The sequence below is a fragment of the Opisthocomus hoazin genome, chromosome 12 (assembly GCF_030867145.1).
Source record: "Opisthocomus hoazin isolate bOpiHoa1 chromosome 12, bOpiHoa1.hap1, whole genome shotgun sequence".
NCBI lineage: Eukaryota > Metazoa > Chordata > Aves > Opisthocomiformes > Opisthocomidae > Opisthocomus > Opisthocomus hoazin.
This window is the reverse complement of record NC_134425.1, coordinates 23,982,520-23,994,958: the sequence shown is the minus strand read 5'-3', so window position 1 is coordinate 23,994,958 and position 12,439 is coordinate 23,982,520. Positions and strand designations below refer to the sequence as shown.

Sequence of the window (12,439 nt, the reverse complement as noted above, 5' to 3'; positions counted from 1 at the left end):
TGGCACTTTGCTGAGGATGTGACTGTCCCCGGGAGAGCCACCAGCCACGCTCATGGGTCTGCCTAGGGGCTTCCACATAGGGGAGGAGGAGGGGAAGGGCATAAACGTCTTCTACTGGTCTTCCCCATCATGCCAGAAGGTCACCTGAAGGAGACTCTTTGATAATGCTGAATCCACAGATGTGGCTATCTGAGAAGGTTTTTGTCTGGTTTGGGCAGCAAGAGCCCTACTTGCCAACGCTCAGCAAGGAGCCGAACGAGGACCTCATAGTTTCTCTCTGTTTCTGCAGGCCGAGCAGGTCCATCCTAGCCTCCCTGTGTGACACTTCATGGGGACTTGTGCAGGGAGGGAACAGCCTTGAAGCAGGATGAGTGAAGGAGTAAGTTTTATCCTGAGCCTACCAGGTTTACTGTGCTTGTTTTTATTGAAGGTTGGTTCAGTTTACCTTGAAAAAACAGTGTTTTCCAGATTACTGGCTTGTAATAAGGGCTCTGCTGCCCCAGTGCTCTGGAGCAAAACCCACGGTGCAGAGCACACAGCTTTGGGTACTAGCATCTCCAGTGAACATAGGCTTGTGGTATGATCTGGCCAGTGTCTGTATTCATGAGCATACAGATGGCTTATCAAGGCGAGGCACCACCACAGAGAAAGCCATATGAAAATATTAATTTTAAAAATATTCAGTGGGTCTGAATAGAGTTTTGCTGTGCATCCTCGCTGCTGCTTGCCGCTGTCTTGCTGAGTGGCATTAGCTGCCATGGCCACGCAGTACAGAAAAGAAGCAAAATCATCCCCATCTTGGTTGTCGTCTGCCTAAATCCTGAAGGAGCTGTGCAAGGAGATGGAAGGAGCTGCACCCTGGGTTTGGGTGGGAAAACATCCTCAGGGACACTAGACTTCAGCCTTCAAACCGAAGGGTGAATGAAAATCTTGCTGTTAGCAAGGGCAAGTAGGAGGAAAGAGATTGCCTCCCAGAGTGCCGAGAATCTGTTATAACCCCAAATCACGCACCATAGGCAAGGAGCCTCTTTGTAATAAAAAATCCATCTGTGGAAACTTCATACGAAGTCCTCCTTCTTCTTCTTTCTGTTTCTGAGCTACTCTTCGTCTCTGTCTTTTCGTCTGTGTGATACCAGTGTTTCGGAGAAAAATGTGATTCACTGCTGGCCTTTCAGACCCCCTTGCTGTGCTCCCCAAGTGCTGGGTGACGGAGCGTGTGCCAAGGGAAGAATGAAGTTACTCATTTTGCTTTGGAGAAGGCAGTGTTTCTCTCCCTTTCAGGAGCCCCTGTGGGAACTGCTCCCTGTAGGTGTTTTGATGTAAATCATCCCAGTTAACGTGGCGATCCATATGGACTCTGCAAAACTGCACCTGTTTCATATGACATGAATTTATTCACTCTGTCTGCAGTGAACGGTGAACTCTGTATCAGCTTGTGCAAATGGGCTCTCCTCTGTCCATTCTGGGCATTTAAATGGGTGGTACTCCCTTGCCCTACTGGAAAAAGCGGAGCTGAATGGAAAATACCTGCTGGGTTATTTAAGACTCACTGCTCACCCTAATTATTGGTTGTGCCACGGCTAAAGAAATTAAGCCCAAAACTGATATATATTATAATACTTGTCTGCCTATGTCATTCAAAGCCACAACTGGTTGCATGCACTTCTGGCCGTGGGCAGCCTTGGCATGTTATTTATGATTTAGCAGTCATGGTGGTGTTGGGTGGATGGTTGGACTTGGTGATCTTCGAGGTCTTTTCCAACCTATGATTCTATGAATGTATGTTTCTTGCCTGTGGCACCTCAGATTTTGGAAGTCTGTTTTTACTTCATACTGTAAGAGTGAGGCTTTTTAAAGTGAGCGGGCAGGTGAAGGAGGTGCTTGGGTAGATGTTGGGAAGGATTTAGCAAGGTTCTCCGGAAGAGTGTGATGATGGGCTTGGAAAATAACTTAGTGCTTTTGAAGTAAAGTTATTCGTCTCCTCTCTGGCATCCAGTATTTGGTATTTCTCTTGCTCTACCTGGAATAATTTATCTCACTCTAGGGTTTGTGTAAAAATGTTTCTATGAGTTCAGAAACTAATGATCAAGAGTGACCATCTGTGACCCCTTAGTAGGCATCTGGATGTGCATTTTCCACTTCTGAGCTGCTGAGATAACTCAGAGCTGCTGCTGCTGGGACCAGAAGGCATATCATCAGATACAATAATAATGTTTTCCAGCTGCACATGTTGATTTTTGGTCTTTCCTACATGAAAATAAGTTTTGCAGGTGGCTAACGCTAGAGGATAATTTCTTTCCGTGTTCGTTTGAAGCCTTGCAGCAAACCCGAAGCTGTGAATTGAAGACGGAAATAAAAGTAGAACATGATTTCAGAAAAACCTCCATTTTGTATGCTGGTGAAGCAACTAAGCTGTGTGGCTGCTGATGCAAACCTTTCATCTGCCCAAGTAAAAGGGTTATTATCTTCAGCTGAAGATGATCAGGTGTTGAGTGGCATTTGAGCAGCACATCCAGGCAGCTATTTGCATGAGAAATATGCTGTGAAGATGAGACTTTGATGTATTTGCAACTTCTGAATTCCCATTATGTTTTTGATTGTGCTGCCCCACTGGGAGAGCCTGGGATATCTTCCCTTGGCTGAGCTGGAACCAAAGAAGGGAATTTCACGCTCCACTACTCTGCCTTATCTTTTCCATTCTGAGATAACTTTCCTGCTCCTCTCTATAATTGAAGAGAAGCCTGGAGAAACACATTAATGACAGCAAGTCAGAGGCCATCAGCCTTGCCTTAGGGAGTCAAGGGGTTGTTGGAAAAGAGATGGAGAGATGCTGGATGGTAGGCTCATGGCAGTTTTGGTTGGAAGGGAGCTCTACAGGGCTCTAGGCCCTAGTAGTGGGACCAGCACCAGCACTGGACCAGGACAGCCCTGGCTTTGCCATGCTGAGTCCTGAAGACCTCCTGGGATGCTCTCTGGGTAACCCTTTTCAGCACTGTGCCACGCTGGATTTGCTTACTAAGAGCTAGAGCAAATAATCATGGCAGGAAATTTCCAGAAATACCTTTTTTTCCTGCAGGACAATGTTGATTCTCCTAAACAAAGTGCTGGGCTGATCTGGATCAATGTAGCCGGAGCTTCTGAGCTGAGACCTGGAGGTTACGTGGGGGACCAGCACACACTCAGAGATCTGGCTGCCGAGATGCTCAGCCTGAGCTCATAATCCCTGTGCCCTTGGACAGTCTGCTGCAGTGTCCCCTCTGTCTGGTGTTGCCACTCCACCTTTCACTTTCACTGGGAGAAGGTCTCAAAAATGGCAACATGTTTCGAGAAAGGGAGGTAGAGAAGGCAAAAAGTGCATAAATGCTTTGAACTGATGGAAAAGCAGCAGAAAGTCAGTACAGGGACAAGTCTGAGAGAAGCCCATCCACTGAAGAATCTGAAATCAGGGACATGGCAGGGCAAAGAGGTGACTTCCCAGGGATCCTCGTTAGCTCAGGTGCTCATCAAGCTGCTTGCTCACATTTCAACGTCAGGTAGGGTTTTGGGGAGAGAAAAGTATTTCCCTCTGGAGTACTCAGGATGCACAGCAATGGCTTTGGGCAGCCTCCTCCTCTTGCTGGTCGTGCGGCAGTGATTACTCCCTGGGCAAATTCACTTAATTAAGCCTGCTGAGGAGATGGTCTCACAGCACGGTTATTGCTCTTTAAACTCCCACGTACAAGGCCTGAATATCACGCTTTGAGGACTTTTCTGTTGCTTTGAAATGGTTAGATGTGGACCATCAGGGAAAACTATTTCCCACTTGCCAATATTTGGTCAGATCATCCCAGTGTATTTCGATGGTGGTGGGTGGTGAGCAATAAACACTCCTTTTCATGGCCAAATTAGTTTACGGCTCGGACTCTGATTTTTCAGAGGATGCACTAGGTTGAGAGCTGAGCTCTCATGTTTGGCTCGTATTTCTGCCAGAGAAATGAGGTCCCAAGTGGCAGATGGAGAATGTCCACAGTACACCTTTGCCTTGGAAAGCAATCTCAAAGGGTGCACATCCCCAGCAAGGCTGAGGATGCAAGATTGTGCTGCTCCACGTTATAGCTTCATTGGTTGGAAAACAGAGAAAAAGGCCTGAAACTAAAAAGACTTGGATTTCCTTGATTTTTTTTGTACTTGGAAAGAAAGACTTTTGCTCTGGAAGGAGATCAGATAGATGTGGCCTCTACTATGTACAAAAAACCCTGTATAACACAGCAGTCTTTAATGATTTCTTCATTTAAAGTTTCATTTGAACATTATTGTATTCTGCTTAGTTAGTTGGGTTATGGCTTCAGTAAGTTCTTTAATTAGTCATACTATTGATGTAAGAATGCTTAAAATTAAAAGCTAATTCACAGCCAAGTGTTCTGGTAGCTGAAAGATTTTTTTCTGAAAAAAATGAGAACAATTTGTTGCAATTTTTCTCTTCAGTTTATTGTGGCTTACAGGAAAGTTGACTGTTTAACGGCTAAAAAAAAATTGGTAACTAACGCATACCTAAATATTTTCATTTCAGAGGGCTTCATGACACGTGACCACTACAATAACATCCTCTGCAGTGCAGCACTGGGATGAAGGGTTAGGGGCAACGAGGGTATTCGAGGGGAGCTATCACCTCCCATTTCATGGGCTTGAAACCTAGATCCTGAATATTTGCATCATAAAAAATCCTACTGGCATAACCCATAGGGTGGTTGGTTACCGAGCATTAAGCTACCAGAGCAGTGTGTAAATTGCTTTGTAGCTGGGCATTGCACACCCTTTGTGTTGTGTGTTCTTCCGTGCAGCACCCACGTCAGGCTACAAAACCCCCGGTAACACTGGTGGGGAGGTGGCTGCCAGTCAGGAATGTTCCAGATGGGCACGTTCCTGCGGGATAGAAGCATCCCAGGAAATACCATGGGTCATGCTCAGCTACCCATTCCTTTCTCCATATAAATTTTCATCTGAACATTATCATATTTTTTATGAAGTCAGCTTATCGCTTCAGTAATTTCTTTAATTGGGCTTATTCTTAATGCAAGTTGGATTAAAAATAAAGCAGCTTCTCAGCCAAGTTAATATTTAAGCACTATTAAGTTTAATAGTATAATGTGAGGAAATAAAAGACCATTTCTGGCAGCAGCAGATCAGTTATTACAACGCAAAACCACAGGGAATACAACCATAGATTTTTTCCCTCGGTAACGTGCCCTAGCTGCAAACCCATAACCACTTTGGTAGGTGTTTATAAACAGTCAGTGGCTTCTGAAAAAGATTGTTTAAGCACTTTGTGGGTGATGCTGATGTAAAAACAACTCCTGTGCACATGCCTGAGAGTAGCGGTTGACTTCCCAGGCTCTGTGCTGGTGTTTAGTAACCAGCCCATGACAGCTTTGATAAAAGATTGACCATGGTCCTCGGGTGGGCACGAGGCTGTGCCGGTGTTGGAAATGCATCTTCTGGGTTTCTTCCCCCGCCTGAATTTTCTCTGCCTGTGAGTTGCCGAGGCTGCGGGTTAGCAACCACATGCTGCCAAAGCGCTGTGGACCGTTCGGTCAGGAGCTGGCTCTTCTGGGTAGGGTTTCTGATCTGCAGGAGAATGTCAAGTCAGAGAAACTGAGCTCGCAGCATCCCATGGGGTTTTTCTAGTATTCAGTGGAGCAATTCCATGGTTTGAGAAAGATGATAAATCTCTGAGGGAATAGAGATAAAGTAGTGCAGAAGCTCGTTTAGCAGGGAGATACATGGGCTGCCCACACCTCCAGCTGAAGCTTGTGCCAGCGCGTTTGCTGCCAGCAGCTTCCACGCCGTGTGTCCTGCACCGTGAAGGTGTCTGAGATGAGACTTTTTTTTACACCGTGACAGACATCAGTTGCCCAAAAGAGTGTGTGATTCAGTAACGTGCTTTTACAGCATCAGGCAGGTCGGGTAGCACCTTTCTGGCAGATGGCATCTTGTGGGATCAAGATGTTCACGTTCACCTTCAGCGTCCGGCATGTCCCACAGCTCAGGAGTGGTGACGAAGGAGTCCCCAGTACCATCACCTGGGGGACCACTTTTGGGGAGAAACCTGGGCACGGATGGCACTGTGGATCTGGGGAACTTCCTCCCCAGATATCACCAGCGCACTCGTGCGTTCCTGGTTAGCTGTAGTGCAGCTGGCTGTCGCACCTAGGGAATGAAATGCATCTAACGAGAGGTTGACAGGGTCCCTGAACTTGCACCTTCTCAGCCAGAGCCAAAGAAAGAGAAAGATCCCTAAATTAGTCTCTCTGCTAAAGCAGAAACTCTCCTGATAATGTTTATTGAGTGGGAAGTGCAGGCTGTGCCCCATCCCGCTGTCCTCTCTCCCCTGGCACGCACAGCCCAGCGAGGCCGCTCAGCTACGCAGGATCTGAGCCTGCTGCAGGAAACAGCAAAACTGTAAAAGACTTCGGCGGAGATGAGACTTTCCTGGGTACTCCAGCTTGCTGCAAAGGAATCACGCTTTGTGTCGTGAATCTTCTGTGATGAGCTTTGGTAGTAGCTCTTGGTAGTGAAGTGCAATTGAAATCGATGCTTTCCTGCCGTGCACCATCCCTTCAGCAGGACATGTTACCCCAAGGGGGCCAGCAATGAGTGGAAGCTTCAGGCCATGGAGATAGGGAAGTGCCCAGGTCCTGCAGGCTGGGGACAGACCGGTCGGTCAGGGCATGGGCAAGCGGTTGGGAGGATTTCAGGGTCCAGGGCAGGGCTGCGGGAGGATGCTGCTAATGAAAGTGGTATTGAAACCATCTCTTTCCCTAATCCACTTACGTTGACAGGTCAGACACAGCAGGGATGAGTTAGTTAGAGAAATAGCATTCCAGGACAGAAATGGATTGATAAAATTTAATTCTATTAAGAGATCATTCCAGTGCTTAAGGGCACTAATAATTGTGTGGGAATCTGAGGCACAAAGAGATTAGCAGCAGAGTTTATTTCCAGAGCAGGTTGACTGTTGAGATGTCATTATGTAAACTAAATGTTCATGTATTAAGAAGTACTTGTGCAGTTTTGTCCGGAGGGAGTCCCAGGTGGGAACCGTGCACAGCCCCATGGATGCTTCACGGGGGCAGAACTGGGAGAATCGATCCATCCAGCAATGTGAATTTTGAAGGTTTCTATTCTGAGCAAACGGGAATAAATGCACTCCTGTGCTGCATCGGGTGCCTTACCGGGGTGTTGCCAGGGTGGATGTTTGGGAGGAAGGCGGAGGAGCTGCTGTGGTGGGTGGGCGCAGAGTCCTCCACAGGCACAGGTCCACCCCGGGCGGGGGATGCACAAGTCCCTGTTTCCCCCTCAGGGAATACCCAAAATAACGTGTGAACCCATCCCAGCTGTGCTGGTGTGGGAGTTGCAGTGGTGTGTGGATGCCCTGAGCATCACCAACCATCGCTGCTCCTTCAATTGTCCCCACCCGTCGCTGGGGGATGCTGACGGGTGGGTAGCACTGCAGGAGGCCATCTGGGGTTAAGCCTAAAGAAATCCTAACTGTATCCTGCTTCTGTCCTTTGTGTTAAAATATTCTTTCTCTCTCTTTTTTTTCCCTGCTTCCTCCCCTGCCTCATCCTCCTCCTTTTCCAGCAACGTGGACACCAAGGAGCTGTGCGGTGAGTGCGGTCCCTGTCTCGGGGAAAGAGCAATCGCTGTGTGTACGTGTGCTTTCGAATGATGCATGAAACCAGTTAGCAAGCTGGTAGTGCCGTAGAGTCTGCTGAGCGGGGCAGGGGGGTGGGTTTCTCAGCACTTCTGCTGCTTCATCCCTCATTCCACAGGAAAACTGACAAAACTTTCCTTCATTTTCTTGCTATGTGAATGGGGTCAGAGCTGAGCGGAGCACCTGGCTCCCGTTCAATAACAAGATGGAGTTTAATTTCTGGCAATGTCATGGCTTCCGGCTCTGCTCTGAAGTTCAATAAACCAGTCTAGCTCTGCAGTACCCGTAACGTGTTTCTTCTTAGGCCAACCTTCGTGTTTCCCAGCAGGCTGCCTAAGGTGTGTACCACCTCTGCTGCCCCTGCCACGGCTCACAGAAACTAAAGGCTGAAGAGAAAAGCTCTGATAATGGCTTGTCCACATCTTCACCAGAATAGGAATATTTCTTTCTGGGATTTCTCAAGGGCTCTGCCTTGATGCAAGGGAACTTGTGCAGAAGGCTCCTGCTGCTTACACGGATGTATTTTTCTATGGACACTTGCTATTAGGAAACATTCCCTGTGCCCCAGCTTTTTGGGAAGAGATGGGAAGACAGGGGTGTGTGGCCTGGCAGAGGCCCCATCCGTCTCTTCTCCTCCCCTCCCATGCCAGGCTGCAGAAGAATATATAAAGCCACCTCAGCAGGTCCTCACCATTTAACTTCGTCACTTTGCCACTAATTACAGCCTTCAGAGGTCTGGCTGAGAGCCGGTTATGCAGCCAAAAAGCACCTTGCCAGGGCACCTGTGCCAGCACTCGTTATTCCCGACACTTGCAAGACCTCTCCATCCAGCACAGCCAGCGGGTCTGCCCGTGCCAGGACGTTGCCAAGGTTTTCTCCCCTCCTGGGGTACCCAATCCCTGCCCAGACCCTGCCCTTCCGACCACAGCACCCAGCAGGATTTTGAGCATTCAAGCCTGCGGCAAGCTGTCAGCTGGTTCTCCCCACTCGTTGTCCTTTTGGTACACAAGAAACGAAGCTTTCCGTAAAATCCTTTTGGTTTGCTGATGATATGACGGGCTTGCTCCCATCACTCCTTGTGTTAGGTCTCCTTGCCAGCTGATCTTAAAAGGGATCTCTTGATCCCTGCAGCATATATGAGAAATTTGAAATGGCGTAATCCATATCAGGTAGCAGCCTATAAAGTTCTGGGGTTTTTTCCTGCCAGGTAATACAATAATCACCAGCACCTAGACTGACTTAAACGCAACTGTGTGGCTCCTTACCCCCAGAGGAGCTCCCAGTCATAGCTGGGAGCACTTAATGAGCCCAGAAAGTGTGGGTACAGCTGCCAAATTGTACCTGCCACCCTCAGTTTGAATGCAACGCAGACACTGCGTGCAATGGTACAAGCTGTCCAGAGAACTGAGATGTACTCTGAAAAAGGGAGATGCACATCGACCTGTCGCAGACTGCCGGGGTGGTGGGCCACTGCTTTTCAGGGGAGAGATGGGTGGGGGGCACCTACCTCCTCCCACACCAGCCCCAGCTTGGGGTGGTGCTCATCTCCTGAGCACCAGTCTCTCCCCAGATGTGTAGGAGGCATGAGCAAGAACCATATAGGATAGGAAGAGCTGATCTCAGATATTCCTGTGGATAAACAAGGCTAAAACAGTAGAACTGAATACTTGGGTTGCAGAAGTCAACGTCGTTCTCCTCCCAGGTGCTCCTTGGTCAGTCTCGCAGGCCGTGCTCTACCCACAGCAGTTCTTTTCTCCTGAAATACCTGGGTCCAGCTTTTTATTTCAGCACTTACAAAAATGGTTTTCCTTTACTTTTAAGATCCGCTCAGTTTTTCTTTCCCAAGTAAAGTAATAATAAGAAGAATAACACAAACAAACGTGCTGCAGTGGGAATAAGCTGTTTGGCTTATCATGGAACAGCAAACAGCTGTGGTCAGTCATGCTGTGACATTCTGGTTCCTGCCAAAATCTTCTTCCCCTTGGATATGTTCCTGGGCTGTAAATAGCTATAGGCACTTCTAATTCAGCTGAGAGAACCTAATTAGTAGCATTGTTTCCTGGAGTTTGTGTCTTGTTGCGTTCCGTAGAGATGTCACCTCGGTGTGAAGCGTTGTGTCTCCATGATGAGGAACAGTGCCAGCAGCTTTTCAGAAACAGCTTTTAGCTTTTAGTCTGTGTCACTCGCCTCACCGCCACACTTCACTTCCCTCCGTTTCCATTGTGAATGTCGAATTCCAGGACTCCATAGCTCATGCATGAAACTGCACTGGGGCTCAAACGTGCCATGGAGCCATCGGCTGTGTGGGGACGTGCCAAGTTTGGCTGTGATTTGCATCAGTGCAGAGCGGCTGGGATTGCATTTGGCTGCTGCTGGAGCTGCAGTGCAGCCTGGCGCAGATCAACTCTGCTGCAGGAGGGTTGAGGACGGCACGGAGAGAGCCATCCATCTCCATTGCTGTGGGGAATATGTGCTTTTGGGCCCAGCTTGCAGCTCCATTCTCTTCCTTTTGAGGTGTATTTTGCTCTCAGAAGCTTGTGCAACCTGTGATTGAGGGCTGAGGTGCAAAAGGGATGGGAACGTAGGGAAAGATGTAAGGCCAATCTCAGCTTGTATAAATCTGGGTGAAACTGGCAGGTATTTGGATGCTTCTGAGTGGTAGAGACTGTAAAGGGAATGGAAAGGGGATTTGTTTTGAGACTTCTCCCTCCATGTTAGCAATAGGAGGAAGAGAGACAAGATATGGCCAAATGCAGAAGTGGGTGTGGAAATAAAGCACCTGCCAAGTTGTTGTCAGTGGGAGCTACTGTGCCTTACATCTCTTTTTTGCAATGGTCCCAAACTTCCCAGGAGTTGCACCACTTCCCATCTCTGCAGGACAAGCGGTGACTTTGGCTCAGGATATAGAATATAAAAATACACCTGAAATCACCCTCAAGGGTTTTTCTTTCCACCAATAAATAGAGCTTGCTGTGTCATGTAGCCTTGAAGCATGAATTTACATCAACTCTTCCCATCATGTCCCTCTTGGTTTGGTTTTCCCAGACTATTTTGCTGACCATATGGGAGACTACGAAGACGTCTTGGCCTCGCTGGAGACGCTGAACCTCTCCATCCTGAAGGCAATGGACTACACCAAACGGGTGAGTCCTCCTTACTGCACCTTGTGCTCCACAGGCTCAGGACAAACAGTGTAAACGTTGACAGAGCATCCAAATCCCAAGGTCTTCATCCTGTTCAGCAGTGTTGTCTCCTCATGCCATTGCATTTGTGCAGCAAGTGGATCGTGGCAGCAGCATGGCCATAGTAGATTTTTTGTGTGTGTTAAGAGCAGATGAATCTTGAAAATCTTGGCCAGATTGTGAACCAAGGTGCCAATGTCATGTGCAGTAGATGGTGGCATAGATGCTTTGTGGCTGAGCACCGTGTCATCTCAGAACCCTTCCCAAGTCTGAGAGGTGGTCTTGGCTCTGCCGTGGCTCACTCTCTGCATTGCCTGAAGCTCAAAGTTGTTCCAGTTGTCTTCATACAACATAGCCCATGGGTCTCTTGGGCGTGATTTTGAACGTGTGAGTTCTTGTTAGCGTAATTATGAGTGCTTTTGGAAATATGATATTATAAAGCTGCTATTAAATACAGCTGGAATGTTGGGAGGCATCCTGACTTCCAGAGATACAGTTGTTCCTTCACCCAGCTGCTGTGTTAGAAACTAGAGGGCTGTGTGTTTGAAGGACTGCAGGGGAGATGTTCTGTTCTCTATGTACAGGATACCTCCAGCGTCTTAGAATATGCACCATGTACCTTAATGATATTGTTAGTAACGGACTTCTAGTCAGTGACACTGAGCAAGAAGCATATTTATTTACAAATACGTAGAAAATCTGAGCTGATGTACCAGATAAACACCCCCACTGAGAGGTGCACCATTCATCTGGTGTCTTACCAGGAGGACAGAAGTGTTTACAGAGCTCTCGTTCCTTTGAAACCATTTTCCTGTCCTTTCCATATAACTGGGCTGTATCAGTGATATTTATTACTCAGGATAATCAATCCTCCTCCCACTTCTACCTTCAACCATATTATGCATCATTCTTTTGTGCCACAACAAGAGAAAAGTAGTCTTCCTCCTCACTGGTGAGCACTACCGCAGTGCACTGTGGACCGAGCTGAGGAGGGAGGCTTTGCTTTTCCCAAGTGCCTGTAAGGGCTTCCCGATTCAACTCCAGTCCTCCTCCGAGTAATCCAGATTGAAATCTCTCTTGCACTTATCTTCGAAGCTAATGGAGAAATTTTGCTCAAATTGCTCCACATTAAAGATTTGGTAATGATAAGAAGTTTTAGGAGTTACAATGGGAAACAGCAAATTTCTCTCCCCCCTCTGTTGCTGAGTAAAGAGCCTGGTTTCCTTGCTTTATCCAAATCCATCCTTTTTAGTGTTTGTGAGGAAAGTGGCATGGGAAGTGAAGCCACATATTTCACACTTTGATGTCTTGCCATGATAAACTAGAGGCAGAAGTCTTTGGCCAAGCTCTGATCTGTCTGAAGTGTTTGTGAATTTTTTATCAACATTATGAGAGGGTAAAAAATATTGGGACAACAGTAATAGTTCATTTTTTTTCCGATTAAGTTGCTAAATCTGTTCATGCCTTGTTTATATTCATTATTAGCAAATTTTCTGGTAGTCAGATTTGCCAACTGTGCATTTTAAATACTTGTTAACATGCTAATAGATACCTCAGTAATTGA

At 47.3% G+C, this 12,439-nt stretch overlaps 1 protein-coding gene across 3 annotated transcripts in view; it reads left to right on the top strand.

Moving 5' to 3' along the window:
• NECAB2 (N-terminal EF-hand calcium binding protein 2) overlaps positions 1-12,439 on the top strand; it is a 92,766-nt gene that overhangs the window by 60,021 nt on the left and 20,306 nt on the right. For 2 of the 3 annotated variants that reach the window (XM_075433719.1, XM_075433718.1), the window contains exons 4-5: positions 7,621-7,646; positions 10,739-10,836. In XM_075433719.1, the coding sequence (XP_075289834.1) occupies positions 7,621-7,646; positions 10,739-10,836 (124 nt within the window). The remainder of the gene's footprint in view (positions 1-7,620; positions 7,647-10,738; positions 10,837-12,439) is intronic. The other variant, XM_075433720.1, reaches the window with a different exon arrangement.